The sequence below is a fragment of the Stomoxys calcitrans genome, chromosome 2 (genome assembly GCF_963082655.1).
Source record: "Stomoxys calcitrans chromosome 2, idStoCalc2.1, whole genome shotgun sequence".
Lineage (NCBI taxonomy): Eukaryota > Metazoa > Arthropoda > Insecta > Diptera > Muscidae > Stomoxys > Stomoxys calcitrans.
In genome coordinates this window covers 219,710,886-219,731,430 of record NC_081553.1, presented here as the reverse complement: position 1 = coordinate 219,731,430, position 20,545 = coordinate 219,710,886, and the positions used below count along the sequence as shown (strand labels likewise).

Sequence of the window (20,545 nt, the reverse complement as noted above, 5' to 3'; positions counted from 1 at the left end):
TATATGGGAGTGCAAATGCAATTTTGCCAATGAACATTTATTTATGTTGTTATTTAAATATATATACACATACTTTACATATTAACTCAATAATCTAGAACGATTATTTGCAATAATTCAATTGGCTTCCCAGCTATTAATATGCAAAATATCCAAGCAAATGAATGGGAATAGGGAATGATTAGAATGGGAAAAAGATCAGTAACTCTGCTGGTAATGAATTCAGACATTAAGATAAGCCGTTAAGGGCAAAAATAAAACGCAAAAATGTTTCCAGTGCAAGTCTGCTTGTTTGTCATGAAGTGGTAACGTCATTTGCCAACCTGTCAAAACAATACGAGGAAAAAAAGTGCAAATATTTTTAAAATTTGTAACTTAAATGGGCAAAACATGTGTGGGCATAGCAGTCAAATAAAAGTTATAAAGATTTGTGCACGCAGTTGTATAAATTATTGGTTCTATTTTATTTTATTTAACCATTCACAATATAGAATTTCTGCAGGATAAACTATTTCGTGAAAAACATATCATGGCAATCCTGACAACAGATGTTCTGCATAAGCCTGCACTAGTAATTTATTCAGAACATCTTTGCCCTGGATAGATGTCCTTTTCCTACAAATTTCATTGCATTACACTATATAGTACTAAAATAAACACAGCTATAATGGGACTCGATTTTTAACAATCTTGTAGAAAAAATTGTATTACGTAGATCAACATAACGGCGAAAAGGAGTTGTCCATTAAGGAACAAGGGGAACTTCTCACATCCAATGATTTGCTTTCCGATTCTACTTTAAGCTCAATAATAATGGGCATTCTTTTTATACCTGCGCCCGAACGCGGCTGCTGTGCGACACCTCTTGGTGTCGCATAGTATAAGGAGGGGATAACTACCGCTGAGTTTTTTTTTTACCTTCTCGCAAGGATTCGAATTTGTGCATTCAGCGTCATAGGCGGACATGCTAACCTCTGCGCTACGGTGATCTACAATAGGAATGGCTAGAAATAGTTCTAGGTTAATCCCGGTTTCCAGACTGTAGTGCGGTTTGCACATACCCGTTTCACATAGAGCTTTATGCAAAATATATTTTTGTTGGGTTTAAATGGTCCATTTATTTCCTTGTACTTTATAAAAATAAAAAAAAATTAAAACATATTAATACATCATACATAGGTGTACATATAATATTCTATACAATAAAATGCAAGAATTGTGTATATAGTTTTAAAGAATTTAAATAAAATCAAATGGGAAGACTTGGTTCCACATTCATTTCCAGCCAATATTTGATGCTGGATCATTTTCAGTAGGTTCGTAATCGGGTGGTATACTAAAACCTAAAACTTCTACAGAAGGTTGATGAGTTGGAGCAGTTTTTTTGTTGCTAGATTGTGTAACCGCTGTTGGTGCAGATGGAGGGGCTGATGGTGGTGCCGAAGGCGTTATTGCAGCCCTAGGAGGATTTGGTGTAACGGCCATTGGCTGTGGTGTGGGATAAAGATTGTTAGTTGTTGGTGGTGGTGCTGGAGGACCATTTGAGGCTGTTGTGCCATTTAATGCTGCATCGCCATCATTCAAAAATACCGGATATCTTGGCTTAAAGGTATTGCTTTCGAATTGTTCTGAACGTACATCTTCTTCAAACATGGGTGGAGCTGAAATCATAAGAATTTGTTTCAAATATGAATATCAGAATGTATTGATTTCATTTAATGCTATTAACGGCCCTGTTTTTAATCTTAGCTAATAGATATTCTTGGAGACTTCATATCGTTGCGAGGAGATTTCAATATATTCTGTACAATGTTATATAATACAGCAGAAGTTTTTTGAAAAATGTAATGGAAATGGATAGGTATTCGTTGGAGGCCTAAGCAAGGTACTTTAACAAAACATAATTTTTTAAAAACATAAAATCAGCAATTACGATGATTTGGCGAACAAATCAATGGTGATTTGGCACCAATTTCTACTTGTCGTGTGATGTTTTTCACAAATTAGTGTGGCCAACTAAAACAATACATCTATTGTGAATGGCACAATTATGTTAATGCCGTTCGTAATGCCGTTAGGTAAGGTTAGGTTGGAGGGCACACAACATCGCTCGCACACCTTTGGTCCATTGTGTTTTCCTTGGATGATGATAGAAGAGAAATAGAAGGCAAAGAAAAGCAGATAGAGAGATACACCATAATAAAGTGTAAAATACTAGAAATGATAGGAAAAGGTGACCACCGTTCAAGATAGATAAGTATTAAACCAGGCAGAGCAGAATGAGCTCGTTGAGCTTTGTTTTTGAGCGTCGCTTTGCAAAAATGCAACTCAATATAAATCCCACAAAAGCAACGCAGAGAAGATAAAAAATATTAAAATTTTGACGTTTGCGAGCGAGCGTCGTTCTGTGCTGTCAAACGTAAGTAGTGTTTTTGATCGTGAAGTGTTAAAATTTTTTAACTTTTGCGAGTTGATTTTATGAGAATTGTTTGCAGAGTTGCATACATATCTTAATGCGACGGTTCTCAATGCCTTAAACGTTTTACTGAATAGCTGTCATTCTCATACAATTTTCAAAAAAAAAAATGTCAAAGTAAAACCATTTTAATATCTACTTTACTTACGCAATGGTTTGAAGGCCGGTCCCCTGCTTGGTTGAGATGTTATTGGCTCCGGGTCGGTGGTACTAGCATATATGGGCACAGTTCCAATAGTCATAGGGAATTCAATAATTAAATCTCCATGAATACGTGAAACTTTCGCTATGAATTTCAACGTATAACTAACTTTAATAATACTGCAGCTTTCCAAGGACGTTGGTGTAGTGGAGGGAATTCGAAGATACTCATTAAATTCGGCTTTATTTAATTTCACCACTTCGCCACAATGATTATCGGCTACTTTAATTTCAGTCTCCTTTATTTTGGTTTCCGGTGAACGACTGGTGTAGATCACCTTCTTCATTAAACGCACCTTGACGTCATAACAATGAACATCGGATTGGTTATCGAGCACAATGTGGAAACGTATTTTTTGCCCAGGAGCAAAGGCGCCAAAAGAAGTTTTAGCTGTCATTACCATGGGTCCCTTATTACCACAGCAAAAACTCCAACAGAATGTCTTTTCTTCGATTTTATGCAAAGGTTTCTGAAAGCAGACAAGAAAATTAACAAAGAGTATTTACTTAGTTGTCTTTAAAGAAAATCAGACTGGTCCATTGAATCAGGTTATTTTGACATAAGTATTTAGCAGTATTTGTAGTTTTTACCATATAAAAATAAATCCCATTTTGCAGGATTTATTTTTAAATTCCAAATAAAACCGATATTTCAGGGCTGAATAATCGATAAAAGTACCAAAATATGCAACTGTTTTTTAGAATTGTGTATGGATGTGTGTGATATGTACATTCATGTATACGCATGTACGCTTGTTTATGTCACTTAAATCCCCAAAAACGTAGTGTAAACGGAAAGGATTTGTTTTTGGATTTAGTTAAATCCGAGCTATGCAGAAGGGCCGAAAGGGTCTTGCATATGGCATATAACTGGGCTAGACGCAGAGGTTTCAATGTTAACCCAGAGAAGACTTAAATATGCCTGTTCACGAGGAAGACGAAGGTGGGCCAATGTAACGCACCACGTTTCCTCAATCAGACGATTTCGATATCTGACAAGGTCAAATACTTAGGTGTGATCTTGGACAGGAAACTGAATTGGAAGTATCACATTCAGGAGCGTACTCAGAAGGCTCACAGATGTTGGGCACTATGTAGACGGGCCGTAGGCTCAAAATGGGGCCTGAATCCGAGGATAGTTCACTGGCTCTACAGGAGCGTGATTAGACCAATACTTACTTACGCCTCAGTAGTTTGGTGGACTGCTATGGAGAACAAGTGCAACATAAGGACCATACAACAGGTTCAGAGAACATGTTGTCTTGGCATAGGCGGAGCTATGAGGACCAAGCCCACTACGGCACTGGAGACTATTCTAGATATCCGACCCATTGACATACAGATTAAGTGTGAAGCAGCCACTGCGGCTATGACACTTAAGGTGATGGGAGAATGGATTGAGGATGGGAGCAGCTCATACCATCGCGTTATAATCGAGGTGACGATAGGAAACCTGGAAGGAAGGGAAGAGGTTTCCGATCGAATACCTGAGATGAACCTTGAAGTCGAGTGCGAGGCACGGCTGCCATCGGCACAGTCTTGGATTGACGGAACACTTGTATTGTCATCTGGAAGATCATGTTACACGGATGGATCAAAGCTGCCTGACCATAATACGGTCCTGCAGGCGGAGATCCGGGCGATCACGGAATGCAAGAAGTGGTGTGGTGCTAACGCGAGGACATCAAGTGTGAACATCTTTACCGACAGTAAAATTGTCATAAGGGCAATAACAACCAGGACGGTAAGGTCACGAACAGTCTAGCAGTGTAAGAAGGAAATTGACGCCTTCTCTGAGGATGGCAAAATCCGCATCGTTTGGGTGCCGGGCCATAACGGAGTAAGAATTTCCTTTGTCATTGCCCGGCTTTCGCGTCCAACAGATACCGGTACTTAGGTGGAGACGCAATATCAGACATGAACCAACTTAGGGGAGTGGTATTGAAAACAATTAAGGATTTTGTAAGTAGCACGGAATTCCTAACATAAAATTTTCTTTGAGGTTACTTTATTGTTTTTAGAGCGCACAACAAGCCGATTACTGGCTTAGGTGTATGTCCATAGTGGCATGGGGCGGATTAATATCTGCACTCTATTTTCAACCTAATCATCTTGACTAGATGGAGTGTTCTACGAATTATTGGTTGTTGCACAAACGAGACAACCTTATTTTGAGCCATGTCATTTATAAAGGGTGATTTTTTTGAGGTTAGGATTTTCATGCATTAGTATTTGACAGATCACGTGGGATTTCAGACATGGTGTCAAAGAGAAAGATGCTCAGTATGCTTTGACATTTCATCATGAATAGACTTACTAACGAGCAACGCTTGCAAATCATTGAATTTTATTACCAAAATCAGTGTTCGGTTCGAAATGTGTTCATTCACCGTAACGTTGCGTCCAACAGCATCTTTGAAAAAATACGGTCCAATGATTCCACCAGCGTACAAACCACACCAAACAGTGCATTTTTCGGGATGCATGGGCAGTTCTTGAACGGCTTCTGGTTGCTCTTCACTCCAAATGCGGCAATTTTGCTTATTTACGTAGCCATTCAACCAGAAATGAGCCTCATCGCTAAACGGTGAATGAACACATTTCGAACCGAACACTGATTTTGGTAATAAAATTCAATGATTTGCAAGCGTTGCTCGTTAGTAAGTCTATTCATGATGAAATGTCAAAGCATACTGAGCATCTTTCTCTTTGACACCATGTCTGAAATCCCACGTGATCTGTCAAATACTAATGCATGAAAATCCTAACCTCAAAAAAATCACCCTTTAGTTGCCAACACACTTGAAACATTACTTACCCCATGTGCTGGATTCAAATTCAAATCGAATGGTGATACAACTGAATAAGGCTGCTTAAATATATTGTTGTATCGCATCACACGATCAATGACGAGAGTCACCTCATGCTGTATCTGTCCCCAGGCTCCATTGAATGATGTGGGTGCATTTGGTGGTACAGTGCCTTGAAAGGGAAATACATATTTACCAGCTGGCAACTCTAATTGAGAACCTGCACTTTGTCCGTAGACATATTTATCAGTGCTGTAGTATATTTCAGAAGCGGAATATGTTTCGATAGCCTTTTCTTTATTTCCCTGAGCATCCTGCTTGGTAGTGTCTTCAGTCCAGCGTACCTCAGCGAAACCACTAATAGTAATGGAAATGGCTGTAAAAAGAAATTGTGAATAAGCATTAAACCATAGAGTTATTAAATTATTACAATGCGAAAAATTTATAGCATAGATAGGTACCATACACATCCGCACATTAATTCCTATACCCGCGGGCATAGGAAAAACATTCAAAAGCACACGTACGGTGTAAATTAATTAGTGTGGCTTCGTTCGGCTGATTTTGTTGATGTGTGATGATACTCACACAAACACAGTTTGGTCTTTTCAATATTGGTAGTGTGCCCATTTCTGATTTATTGTACGATTCAATAATAAGGTTGTCTCACTCGAACAGTATTAAAATGTCTATGTTTAAGTTCTATTTGTTTTCTCCCTTGGCTGAATTATTTAAAGGTTTCATTTGTAGAACAACATAACAAATATATGGTGAAATCGCCATCTTGTCATCAAGCTGATTTACATAGTTCACGTTTTTGCCAACACAAACAAAGAAATTTGTGTACGTGTACTTCGGCTGTTAAAAGCTATATAATTCAGCATTGGGTTCTCCCACACTCTCTAAAATTTTGTGTGTGTGTTGGCAATTAGTTGATTGTTGTAAATCACCTCCATGACAAGATGGCGGATTCTACGGACTGTTACCATATGATTTTTAAGTTGTCATACAAATGAGACAATCATTGTTAAGAATGTTCGCGTTCTCAAAATTCGGTGGAAATTTTTACTGGAAGGCATTCGCAGCAGAAGAGAGTTTTGAGTAATTAAGAGCTTGCAGGATTTTTGAGAGTTTAGTAATTAAGAGCTTACAGGATTTTTTTTTGCCCGCAGCAAATTGCAGCATCGAGTACATGTTTTTTTGAAAACTCTCTGATTTATTAAAATAAATAGCAAAAGAGAGTAAAGACTGTTCTTATTTATTGTGACTTGAATTTATAGCCTAAAACAGCGTGATTTTCATATAAGTCCTGTTTTATTTTTTTTTTTTAATTGTTTGGACATGACAGTGCATGCTTATGTGGTATATTTGTCTTCTGGATTGGCAAAGTACGTTGTTCACCAGAAGTATGCCCAACTAAAAAAATAATTATGTCTATTGTGAATGGCAAAGTTGGGTTGCCCAAAAAGTAATGGCGGATTTTTCATATAGTCGGCGTTGACAAATTTTTTCACAGCTTGTGACTCTGTAATTGCATTCTTTCTTCTGTCAGTTATCAGCTGTTACTTTTAGCTTGCTTTAGACAAAAAGTGTAAAAAAAGTATATTTGATTAAAGTTCATTCTCAGGATTCACCAATATTCAGTGAATCCTGGTTCATTCTAAGTTTTATTAAAAATGCATTTACTTTCTTTTAAAAAATCCGCAATTACTTTTTGGGCAACCCAATAGATAGGTGGAGTAATTTTAGAAATTCTGCACCTTTTACATACGGCTTAATTCTTTCATGTTTCAAGCCCCTAAGATGGTTCAAGGGAGGCCACCGTAGCGTAGAGGATTGCATGTGCGCCTTTGACGATGAACGCTTGGATTCGAATGCTGGTGAAAACATCAGCGGTGGTTTTCCCCTCTAACGCTTGCAAGATTTGTGTGGTACATTGCCATGCAAAAAGTTTTCCTCAGAGAGGTGTCGCACTATGGCACGTCGGCTATAAAAAGGAGGCCCTTATCATTGAGCTTGAACTTGAATCGGACAGCACTGCTTGATATGTGAGACAGGGATGGCGGTAGAATGATCGCAATGCTAGATACGCAACATATTAAGGTTCCCTTCTGGTGGGCACACTGAGTAGGGTTTTAGACTACTTGGTACCGAGACCGATTTGAAAAGAAATTCAGGGACTACTATGTTGGAATAGAATGATACGTCTTTATAGATGACTCCAAGCAGGGACTGGATTGGATCTATTCGTGTATGTTCTTTAAGCACAGTGAAGTCGAAGTGTGTGGTGGACCATGTGGAATCCCTGAATAGACTCTCCACATAGTGCTAACATGGATTAGCGGATACGATGGCGCCGTATTGGCGCTCTTTTTGTAATTACTTTTTATGTACATATACGAGTATTTTCACATATTTCTTTCTTTTTCATTTCTTTTTAACCACAGGACAGAATGGCCACCGAGTGATCTCATCTTTTCATGACGGGCATAACATAAGTTGTAACAAATTGCACAGAGAATCATAGAAAAGAAGAATATCAGTTTTCTAAATATAAATTTTTGGTTTTGAAATTTGTACAAACTTAAATTTTTATCAGATGACACGAAAACGGAACGTAATATTTTGTTTTTACTGAATTCTACATTTCGGTTATGATCGACAGACGTTCGGTAATCATTTGTTGTGTATTCATAAGCCAAAACAAAACATCTGACACGTTTTTCTCCATTTACAGTATGTTTACGAGAGCATAACCAGGCCTTTAGCCTTTAAACAGCATTTTAATATTTCACACATTTTTCATTTACAATTTTTTTTATATGGAGTTTGACAATAGTTCACGTAGAAAGCCGAATAAAGTACCAAATCTAAGGTTGTGCCAAGTAATAAGCCGAATTTTTGTCAGTATTTCCTGTTGAAACGTAAACAACTGAGTACAATTTTTTCTCGCGAAGTGCACTATGTGTCAACGAGTTTTGGTGGGCAGAGTGATACCGCTACTGAAGCCTAAAAAGGACCCGAGTTTGGGGGAGTCCTACACACGCCTGAGCCATTACTCCTCCCGAGCCTCGTAGGAGAATTTCCATTCGCCGAGCATCAACATGGAAGACTGCATAGCACAACCACAGCTTTGCATGCCATCACCCCACAGATTTACCGTGTCTCCATTCCACCCAGGCCATGTAATAGGATGGTCCTCGTGGCACTGAACCTATCGAAGGTATTCGACACGATCAGACATGCCAAATTATTTGAGGACATCGCCAACACGTCCCTCCAGCCAGGCCTGAAACGCTGGGTCGCGAATTATCTGTGTGGTCGCCAGTTATTTGTAGAATTTAGTGATACGAAGTCGAAGCACAGTAGAGTGAAACAGGGTTTCCCCCAAGGTGGGGTGATATCTCCAGCACTGTTTAACCTCTACTTATCCTCCATTCCACCGCCTCCAGATGGCATAGAGATCGTATAATATGCGGACGATTGTACGATCATGGCATCAGGCCCCCCACCCATTGTTAACATCTGCGATAGGTTGAACGTCTACCTCAACGAACTTGTCTCATATTTCGCTGCAAGAAATCTGAAGATATATGGAACCAAATCTTCAGCCACATTGTTCAGTACAAATACGCGTGAGGTGAATACTGAGCTGACTGTAATGGTTAATGGAGAAATGATTCCGACCATCAAGTGTTCCAAAATACTTGGCGTCACATTTGACAGCTCTAACACATTCTCCCCACATTCAACAGCAATTTGCGATTAAGTCAAAAGTAGAAACAAGGTGCTCAAATCACTTGCTGGAAGCACTTGGGGGGCAGACAAAGAAACCTTGTTGACCACGTACAAAACAATTGGCCGGTCTGTGGTAAGATATGCGGGGCCAGTGTGGTCTCGTCAACTTTGTGACACGGAGTGGGATAGTATTCAGATCTGTCAGAATGCCGCCCTCCGAACTGCGTAGGGCTGTCTCCTCAGTTCTCATGTGGACCACCTCCATCAGGAGACAAAGATCCTACCAATGCGAAGACATAACTACGTGCTGTCTTATCAATACCTTTTGGGCTGTTATCGCAGATACCATCAAAATCATCATCTTGTGGATATATATCCACCGCCCAGAAGCCTTAAGATAGATACTCATGATCTAGAGCGTGAGGTTTAGCTCTTCAAGAGAGAACTTCTAGATCAAGCGGCATATCAAGCAGGTTTAGACAACATTCATGCAGATGTGGTAAATGGCTACCTCCCATTGCACCTGAAGAAATTGACCTCCCCCGGCAAACCACAGTAGCACTGGCTCAATTACGTTCTGGCAGATGCAGCCTCCTTACCACCTATAGAGCAAGGATTGATGCCGACATGCAAGATGTATGTCCCTATTGTAACCAGGAACCGCACTGTACACGGCACCTGTTTAACTGCCCAGCCAGACCCACTCGACTCAGACAGATCCCTGTGGACGCACCCTATCTTAGTCGCAGAGTTCCTGGGTCTTTACACTCAACAGAATCAAGCAGACGAAATATAGAACACAATAATCTGCTACAACAACAATGAGTTTAGGTTGTGTATGTATTATAGTAAAGAACTTTAACACACACAAACAACGAAAAATGGCGCGAACTAGTAACATACACAAAATCAAGGTTGCACTAATCACTGATTTTGACAGATAGTGCACTCAATATTTTGTTGTTGGGCAATTGTCACTACCTGTAATTTAATAAATCTTGGTACCTGTCCTATTCTCTTCCCTAATCTCTTGGTATATGATATAGAAATTTGCCTTTTCTCTCGATAGGCCAATACTGATCATTAAGTGAACTCGCTTCGTTGAAGCGCTATAATGTACTGTATAGCAAATATTTATTAAATATTATATGAATAACAAATTACATTTGATATGCTCTAATGTACTTCAAGAAGATCCCACTATAGTTTGACGTGAACTACATTGACAATAAGTCTTAATTCGCTGATAATTGCTATACTATTTTTCTTCTTTGGATTTCTAAATGTTTAAAGAAGCAATCCAACGACTATTCTCCACGACAATTGATATGAGCTGTTGGAATTTTATTTGAAAAGAATGTATCATAGTTATGTTTATCTTCCCATTTGGGGTGGTGCCATTAATGTGGATCATGCAATGACCTCCAATTATCTAATTTAATATAAGCTCTGTCTTAGGGGGCCACTGAGCCAAAAACCTTAGAAGGCATTAAGAGGCATTCGTCATTAAAGTAATTGAAATTAAAAAAAAGCTTTTGGAGAATTGCTACACATCACCCAAGTCCAAGTGATGCAATATTATATAAATAGAATCTAGTGTTTTAAATAAAAAACGGCAACTTGAACTCCAGAGTAATATATTATGTATGAAAACATTGTTGTCACATATACACACACAGTTGCAATTTTGCTGTATTCCTATCCAGAGTTTGGCACTTTTATTGGTAATTATAAAACCAACAAATGGTTATGAAGAATAATTTGAATTAAATTACAAAAACAAAAGTGTGGACAGATTTTTTTCCAACTATCAATGATAAACAGGTTTATGGATATGGTCCAATTCACTTGAAAAACTTTATATATGTATGTATTACATTATAAAAAACGTTCGCGGTTTCTGGAACTGAATTTTACACCTATGTGAATTATGGTCAACTGACCGCAATTACGTTATGGTATGATAAGTTAAGTTAAAATTTATTGGGCTCGTATGAAGTGTGAAAATGGATTCGGTAACTCTCATTGACATGAGTTATGGTTTAAGGACCTATATCCTATGTGATACATGCTGCAGAAAATCAAATTATGCATGCAAGTGCAAGCTGTTATCCTATCCAAACAAACTACGTGTAATCTTAAGCTCTTTAGACCTAAGTTCCGTAAATAAAAATTCCTTTTTATTTCATTTGTCCCAACGTTTCGTCAATTTTTGTTGACATCTTCAGGGGATACGTCTATTTAATTAAAACATTAAATTTATTACAAATCTTCATGAAAATATAATCAACTTACAATAAATAAGGATATATTCACATGAATTTTTTCGTCAAAAGCACATTCATTAACAACACGACATTATATATTGGAGACAACTTACATTTTAATATCACAGATCTTTATATTGCAATACGGTAACTTATACTTATATTGTTTGTGTCCTCTTTCAAGTTCATCGTCCTATCTATTTTTTGTTGTATTTTTAAGCTTTCTAAAGTGTATCTCTTTCTCTCCTTGTTTTCTTTATCCAATATTTTGACATTTTCTAAGTCTGCCCAATGTCCACTTTTCAAAATATGTTGCGCCAAAGCTGTTTTCTGTGTTCCTTCTTCAATGTCAGCGCTGTGTCCTCCCATTCTTGTTTGCAGCGTTCGTTTTGTTGTTTCTTCACATACTAAGTCACAGCTTTGTTCGTCAGTTCCCTTACATTCTATTTCGTAAACAACATTGCCTTGTTGTTGTTTGTCGATTGGAGTTTTGATGTTGGAGAATATTTTGTTGTTTGTTTGATTCGCTCTGTATGCATATTTTATGTTGTTTGTTTTGTTCATTATTTGAAGCTACAATATCGTTTGGTTTCTTCATTCGTTGTAGGGTTGCCATAAGTGCTGTTCAGTTTGCGTTTTATTTCGTCGAAAAGTTTATTAATTAATTTGGGTGGAAAACTATTGGTTTTTAATATTTCGGTTATTGCGTTGAAAATCTTGATGTACTTATAAGGTGAGGTCATGCGAACAGCTAAGGACAATTGTTTGTATTTTTCTTTCTAAAATTTTAAAAAATGTTGTATTTTATCCGATATTCCACTCATAAGCAAGTGTTATAACGATGGGGATACAAACATAAAACAAATTGGAAGAAGATAAGTTGTTAAACAAAGTTTATTTCTAAAACCACTTTGACCGTACAATAGCTGTGTTCGGGAACTCAATAATTTGTGCAAATTTGCACAAATTTTTGCTGGAAGTCGCTCGAGTACTTTATTTGCCAGCAGAAGAGAACGCGAGAGAGAGTATATTTTGACCGTTCAAACATAGAAAACCTGCAAATTTCTACTAGGACTTCTTTGCCAGCAGAAATTTGCAACTTTGAACATGTTTTGTAAAGGTCAACTGTTTTATGAAAAGCAGCAGTTTTATGAAAATACAAAAGCTAACACCGAAATGGATCAAAAAGGCAGAGGTAAGTAAAAAATAAAAATATTGTTTATTGGTATCTATTAAATTTTGTTCGCCAAATGAAGTTGTAATTTTACCAAAAGTGACGAAGATAATGCGAAAATATTCCGTACAAGTGTAACTGAGTTCTATGAGCAAAAAAATAGCGACATGTCACTGCATCAGGATAAATATCGCACAACTTTATTTGCAAATTTAATTTGGGCCAATAAATGTAACTTAAGAAGATAAACCGAGAAGAGATGGGTGCTCTTTTTTATTTGTCTCAGTAAACTTACGACCGATCCATGGTACAATTAAGAGGAAGCTACATTAGCACAACAACAAAAATCTAACCCCAAAGAAACTACCTTGAGGCGCAAATGCCGTAAATTCAAATGTCAATGTGGTTTTAGAAACAAATTTTGTTTTTCAACTTATCTTCTTCAAATGTGTTTTATATTTGTATATCATTATTAAATACTGTTTTGTTGCTTATATATAGAATATCGCATCAAAGAGAACATCTTTTTAAGATTTAAAAAAAATCACAGCTGTGTAACAAGCATTTGACATTTACTGCAAAATCAGAACTAAAATAAAAAAAAATTTACTCAGCGGCTCGCATGACCTCACCTTATAGGTGAATCCTGCGACCGATCTACTTATGAATCAAAGATGTCTTCCACTGAGGATCCGTTCTGGTCAGGATTCACTGAAAAAGGTTGCGTAAAGCGATCAGCCGACATAAAATTTCTGGAGTTTTTGACAGTACTCGGCATGGGGGATGTCAACTTTATCTTCGTTTCCATTACTACATTTATTCTTTGTTTACATTTTTATTATTATTTAAACTTGACTTTTATTTGAAATTTTTATGGTTTGTTTGTGCAGCCGATTGGAAAAAGGCTTGCATAAACAACCGCATTGTAGTCGTGTTTGTCTATTTGTTTTAACTAGGAAAGGGGAAGGGAATGCTTGCAAATATAGAAACTAAATGTAGGAATCATTAGTGTCAATAAACACAATAAATTGATTATATTAAACAAAAATCAAACAAGAAATGGAAACGCAAGGAAATCGATTAAGCCGCTGATAAAAGATTAGTCGAGTCAAATATGGAAGCTATCTGATAAAAAAAAAATTACTATGGAACCGTTATCATAGCCAACCTACTAGAGACTATGGTTTGCAGTGACTTTAAAAATTTGAAAGAGTGGTGTTTCGAGAGTATCCACAATATCATTTCCAACTTCATAAAATCAAATTTGGATTTTATGTTTAAACGTCCCGGTGGCTGGGATGATTTGTAGTTTTGACGAACACAAAAAAAATGTCACTATTATCTAACCTAGCTTTAAAAAATCTAGTTTCCACTATGTGGCTTGAAAGAATATAATAAAAATATATTATTGACGTAAATCTACTCTTTTATAAAAACCAAACGTTTCCTAATGCTAAATTAAATGTTATACTTGAAATCATAATTTCCTTTTTGTATCATTAGTTCCTCGTCGAGGGCGTAAAGTTTTGCCAATGGTGACCATTGTCTTCTTGTTTGAAAAAGGTGCATACTTGACAGGTAATCTAACTTAAAATTTATTGTACTGGAAAGAAAGATTAAGGTTCCTCTACCCCTTTACAGATGCAAGAGCGCAATCCGCAATTGACAATTCTTTTTGGGCTTTCATCCTTAGTTTGCTTCCGGGGTTTCTTTTATATATCCAGATCTAGGAACTCCTCAACTCAGGTGGGTGCATTCAGAGTGAGTTGGAAACAAGTTGGGTACGATTTATTGGTTGTTGTTTTTGATATACCAGTGTATTGTATTCTATCTTTCGTATGTTTGGTTATACTGCATATCCAGATCCAACAACTCTGCGACTAAGCTGGGTCCAGAGGTGTCTGATTCGAGTAGGTCTGGCTAATTAGTTCAACAGGTGACGTGTGTCGTGTGGTCCCAGGTCACAATCGGCAAACACATCCCGCATGTGGACATCAATCCTATTACTAGAGGAGTTGAGGCGGCTGCGGCTGCATCTGCCGGAACACAATTGATCGAAGGAATACACCTAGTCGCTTGATATCTTGCAGAAACGATACTTATTAGTGTAGGTCGGTTGGGAACGTAAATGGGTCATATCGGTCCATGTTTTGATATAGCAGCCATGTAAACCGACTTATGACTTCCAACAACTTTCCTAAATATGGCCTAAATCGGTTTATAACTTGATATAGCTGCCATATAAATCGATCTCGGGTCTTGACTTTAGCTTCTTGAGTTTTTATCCTAATTGGATGAATTTTTGAAGTCTTTTGTTTCGACTATACAAAGTATGCTCCAAATCGGTTCATGCCTAATATAGATCCCATGTAGACCGATCTCCCCAATATACTTCTTCATCCTATAGAGGGCGCAATCCTTATCCAATTTGGGTGAATTTTCATACAATGACTTCTCTTATGACCTTCAACATTCGTCCCAAATACAGTGTTAATCGGTCTATAACCTGATATAGCTCCCATATAAACCGATATACCGATATTATTCCTTGAGCCGCTTTAGAGCGTAGCGATTTGGCTGAAATTTTGAAAAATTAATTCTACTATGGTCTCTAACATCCAATCCAAGCATGGTCCGAACCGGCCTAAACCTGATATAGCTCCAATAGCAATTTTTATCCATTATCCTTTGTTTGTCTATGAAGAGATACCGGGCAAAGAACTTGACAAATCCGATTCATGTGGAGGGTATATAAGATTCGGCCTGGCCGAACGTAGGACGCTTTTGCTTGTTTTTCTCTGAAAAAATGCTGAATATTGCCCATCCATGAATTGTTTTTCGTTTTTAGTTCAAACATTTTTAAAATACGTCTTGGAATATTTAATTTTTGTGTATTTTACTAATTCAAATTGAATTTGAATGTGAACAAACGTACATTACAAACGTGTAAGAAAAAAGAAAACAATACCTGTGTCTTCAAAGTACGTTTGAAAATGGTGCATACGAACCACGGTACATAAGGGTACATTTATAAGAATTCTTAATCGCTGATTCTGTCTTGTTTTCATATTTGTTTACCTGGAATAGTTGCTTGCCGCTTGGAAAGTTAACCGTTTTTTCGGGGTCCAAGTGACTAGCAACAATCAGAAAAAGATCAGCCTATTTTGAAAACTTAGACCCCCCTCTAAGTGACTACAAGTGAAAAGAGAACATTAACAAACATACAAACAATATATGATCATTGAACATTTATTGAGAAACGATCAGTGAAACATAAGCTAACAAAATTTAATTTCCAGACGTGTGACACAAAGGTACAACACAATGACTTATCAAGAAATAAATTCAACACAACATATATATTAAACAATCAAAGTGCGGGACACCAACAACAAACACAAGTGCGGGTCACTATCCATACCAACAACAAGTTCAAATATTGCACAATTTTCCTAGACTCAAAAGTTCAATTGTAAATTTATCTACTTATGCCTAATATTCAATTGTCCGACTTAAAACTAAACATAAATTTAGCTATCTAAACCTAAATATAAAATTTGCAATTTAGCCTAAAAACGAATTGTTTTACTTAATCCTAACTAAAATCAAATACTTAAATCTATTTCAATCGCTACTTATACCTAATGAATTTTGAATAACATTGAATGATCAAAAAACACAATTAACAACAACAACAACATTGACTTTTAAACAAAATTTCTCCTCCTTTTATTTTGAAAGGCAACACCCTCAGTTTGACCCCAAATACCTGTGTTTTATTTTGTTACTATTGTATATATTGCAGTACAATGAAATTTGTATGAGAATGACCTCTATCCAGGACAACGAAGTTCTGGATAAATGACCAGTGCAGACTTATGTAGATCATATGTTGTCATGATTGCCATGATATGTTTTGACAAATTATTGTGGCCACTTGCAGAGATATCTCTATTGTGAATGGTTAAATAATATTAAAACCAATTATTTATACAATTGTGTGCACAAATCTTTATAAATTTTATTTGACTGTTATGCCCACATAAGTTTTGCAAATTTTGGTTATAAATTTTACAATAATTTTAATTTTTTCCTCGTATTCTTTTGACAGATTGGCAGTTGGCTTCATGGCAAACCAACTGACTTGCACTGAAAATTTTTTTTGCGTTTTATTTTTGCCTTTCACGGTTTATGTGTCCAGTACTAAAATAAACACAGCAAATAGCAAGCGTAATTAAAAAAATGTCGGCTGATCACTTGGTTTACCTTTTTAGGTGAATCCTGGCATCCAGCCATGGCGAATCCACCTTGAACCCCGATATGATATGAATGATAAGAAGGTTCCTTATCATTGATTGAAATAGAAGCTCGCTAAAATCGAAAGTTTTGCATATTTATTCCAGAAACTATTTTTCAAATCAAATATTTGGTACGCATCACACGATGTGTGCCAATTTGAGAGTTGCCACATTCGAAAATGCAAATGAGAACACACATCGTCTAATACCACCATAAGACTGTGATGTTATTCAAAAAAGAAAAATAGACGAAAAAGTAGTAGTCTGCTTATAGTGAGGAAACTTACAAAAAAAATTATAGTGGCAACGCTTGAACTCATTATAAAACCGTTGTCGGCTTATGTTGGTTTTATTGGTTTCAATGCTGTTTTTATTAAACAACTCAGTGACTATTCCGAAAGCAGAAGAAAATTCCTTAATTCCGACCCTTAAGCTGAGTTCTCTCTTCAGCTTTTCAAACGGAATGCTGTCAAACACCATATAAAAAAAAAAACGTCGGCGAAACGTTGGCTACGGCAGTATACGGAAAAGTAGTACTATGCTTGTAGTGAGAAATGTAATACAAAAAAAAGTGGCAACACTTAAAAATATTGCAGATAAAAAAACGTGTTTTGGTATGGAAACAAAAACATTTGATTGCTGTTAAATTCCGCTTGCAGAGCAATTAGAAATTTCAGCGACTATTTCGAAAGCCGAATAGAATACCAACCCTATGTTCAACAAAATAAGTGTGGCCAACTGTAGAAATACATCTATTGTGAATGACAGGATATATTTCATTCAGGGTGAATTGATTCATCGGGATATTTTCATTTACTTTTTTTAATTTTTCAATCTTATCAACACTAAGAAAATATATTTTGTAAGGTTGCTATTTTGCTACACTGATATGTCCATTTTGGATTGAAATGTTGCATTAAAATGATGTGTTTGCCTAGGCTTTTTTTAGATTCACCATCTAACCATGATTTTTCATACCACACCTCGATTTGAGCAATACCATAGAATATCAATGAGCCAGGCAGGCAGGCAGACAAAAAAGCAAAACAATAGCAAACACGCGAATGGCAAATGGATGAAGTTCGGTTCTGAAATATTTGTATGTGTGTGTGCGTACATGTGGGGTACTTTGTCTAATATCCGCCGCTGACGTCATTCATCTCACAACAAAAATGCGTATTAAGGCAAAGTCTTACTTGGGATGTGGGGAGGTAGGCTAACAAACAAATAAAAGGAAGTGTATTTTGCGTAATAACGTTGTAATAATTGCAATGAAACATTTAAGATCTACCCTGCAAGGACTCTTAAACACAAAACAATTTTTGAGCACTTTTAACTGTTGCTTTAATTATTGCAAGGGCCTCCTGGAGGGTTGCAGACAATTAAAAATAGTGTCACATAAATGAAGAGCTACTTACAGCGTATTGTCTTGGGACGTGTAGTTACCAACTCGGCGGTACCGGAAACGATTTGACCGGCATAATAAACACCAAAGGGGTTATTATCAAATGTTATGGTGCATTTAGAACTAGGCATTGTTTTATTTGGCCAGTTTTGCTATTAATGTAGATGCTCAGATAAAACTATTAAAACAATTGTATGTAAATGCAATTTTTTTTTTTGATCAGCGAACGAGACTCATGATGATTGTATCGATACTAAACAACAATTGCAAATGATTTCCCACGCTGTATCGAGGTCGTTGGCACTTTTTTGTTCCTTGCTTGTTACAACTTTTGCCGATATAGTATTAGTAGAGAAAAATTAGTAACGCACTGTATGTTCTTAGTTTAGTTCTTTAGATCATTGCTTTATTTTTTTTTTTCTTTTTTATTGGGCCCGCCCCAACAACAACAAAACAACTAGTTCTCGAATGGTTTGCGCACACTACCATTCACCATTAACTCCACGAACAAACTGATGTGTTGAACTTGAAATAGAAAACTACTTTGTGGCTTCTGGCGAATCATCCATATAAACTCGCACTCATATATCCCCCAACACACATTAAGCAGAACAACAACGAAATTCCTGTCTTGGATACCGGCCGCATTTTTTTATAAACCAGAGTAGATGGGAGAATTATACAGTAAGCAGTCTATACAGCGGTCACATAGATATTTGTAGTTATATGTGTGACTATGCTTAATTTGTTAAGAAAGATGTAAGAGGGAGACCTTTTTCCTTACCTCTCTCTCTCTCTCCTAGAAGTGAAAACTGCCATAGGTAAAATAGTGTTAATAAGAACTTTTATACTTTTTTAATGGCGGCATTTAACTTAAAGGCTGGTACTATGTTTTATTTTGGGAAAATTCTCCGAAAATCGTTCTTTTGGTGGTTTGACAAATGTGAGTGTGTGGACCGTTCTCAAATACATATATGTGTTGTAATTTCAACCAAAACTCACCCCTTCGAAACTAATAAATAATAAAATAGAAAACTATTGAAAAAGCAAACGAATGCAGCTTTATTTGTAAAAATAATTAGATTTTGTAGTATTTTCATTGGTAAAGGTTAAATAAACACAACTTTCCAAAAGCCTTCGCCAGCATCTTACACTTGTAACCATGGCGAAACAATTAAAGGTGGACTCGCTTGTACAACAACTACAAATCATATGGTACAATCCGCCATGACATAATGACAAGCATTAAATAATTTTATGTGCGTATGTGTGAGTAGAAAGAAAGTGCGAAAAAGCAAATAAAAACAAAGATAATGCTAACAAAAATCTGTCATCTTAATACCGTCAAACCCGGCTTTCTGTTACTAATTTTTCTTTCTGTTCGCGTGAGACCACCTTTTTAAATCCGCCTTGGTGCCCCACGAAGAGCAAATTATAGCAATATGTGCAAGAACAATTTCAATATGACTGCCTTATTGTATGTGTGACCCTGTCTTCTGTTCCATCCAGAGCTGGTTCTGGCTGTGGGCAAGAACCTCTAGAAGAAAACAGCCAGCGCCCGCCAGCACATTTTGTCCCCTTTTTCCGACGAGACAGTTCGGACCCTCTTAGTTCTACGACAATTTATTGCAAAATCAAAACAAAAATTAAAATATTTTACTCAGGTGTTCGCATGACTTCACCTTATAAGTGTATCCTAAATAACAAAAATATATCCAAACATCACCGGCGGGTATTTTCCCTAACTTTAAGTGTCATTTTATGGCAAAGCATTTGAAAAAGTTTTGATTAAGATTTGTGCACATCATTTTATAAATAATTGGTTCTAAATTTACTCTGCCAGGCACAACAGACGCATTCTTTATCATGGCCAGGCCTTCGACTTTTTTATAAACTCCAATTAGGAATGTTCCACTGTTTTGTGTTTGCTTTATTTTAAAGTGCATATACATTCAATTATTTTATCTGTGTGGTTGTAATTTGCCGACCATTCATGCAATTACTTCATAGTTAATCTATTTAACTATAAAGGAATAAAAAATTGAAAATTTGTCAAAATTCTACCTACAAATGTGACTGGTTTGGATTGGATGGATTGAGCATTCGAAAAGCACAACAAATGTTTATTCCATCATGGCTTTCTGAATAATGTGACCATAAGTGTGTTCGCGTACTC

At 36.7% G+C, this 20,545-nt stretch overlaps 1 protein-coding gene across 1 annotated transcript; it reads right to left on the bottom strand.

Moving 5' to 3' along the window:
* Positions 1-1,099: 1,099 nt before the first annotated feature.
* On the bottom strand, positions 1,100-18,921 carry LOC106092453 (arrestin domain-containing protein 3). Its single transcript, XM_013259323.2, has 4 exons — positions 18,383-18,921; positions 5,496-5,863; positions 2,625-3,147; positions 1,100-1,661 (listed from the first exon to the last, which is right to left on the bottom strand). Exons 1-4 carry the CDS (start codon positions 18,498-18,500, stop codon positions 1,276-1,278), a joined length of 1,395 nt encoding a protein of 464 aa, XP_013114777.2. The 5' UTR covers positions 18,501-18,921; the 3' UTR covers positions 1,100-1,275.
* Between the last annotated feature and the right edge of the window lie 1,624 nt (positions 18,922-20,545).

What these genes read in the sequence shown, in the direction of transcription:
- LOC106092453 (XM_013259323.2), bottom strand. Translation starts at nt 18,500, where the DNA reads ATGCCTAGTTCTAAATGCACCATAACATTTGATAATAACCCCTTTGGT. An exon ending in ATTTGAATCCAGCACATGGG is followed by an intron (nt 3,148 to 5,495) that starts GTAAGTAATGTT and finishes GTCTGCTTTCAG; the next exon opens with AAACCTTTGCATAAAATCGA. An exon ending in ACCGGCCTTCAAACCATTGC is followed by an intron (nt 1,662 to 2,624) that starts GTAAGTAAAGTA and finishes TTATGATTTCAG; the next exon opens with CTCCACCCATGTTTGAAGAA.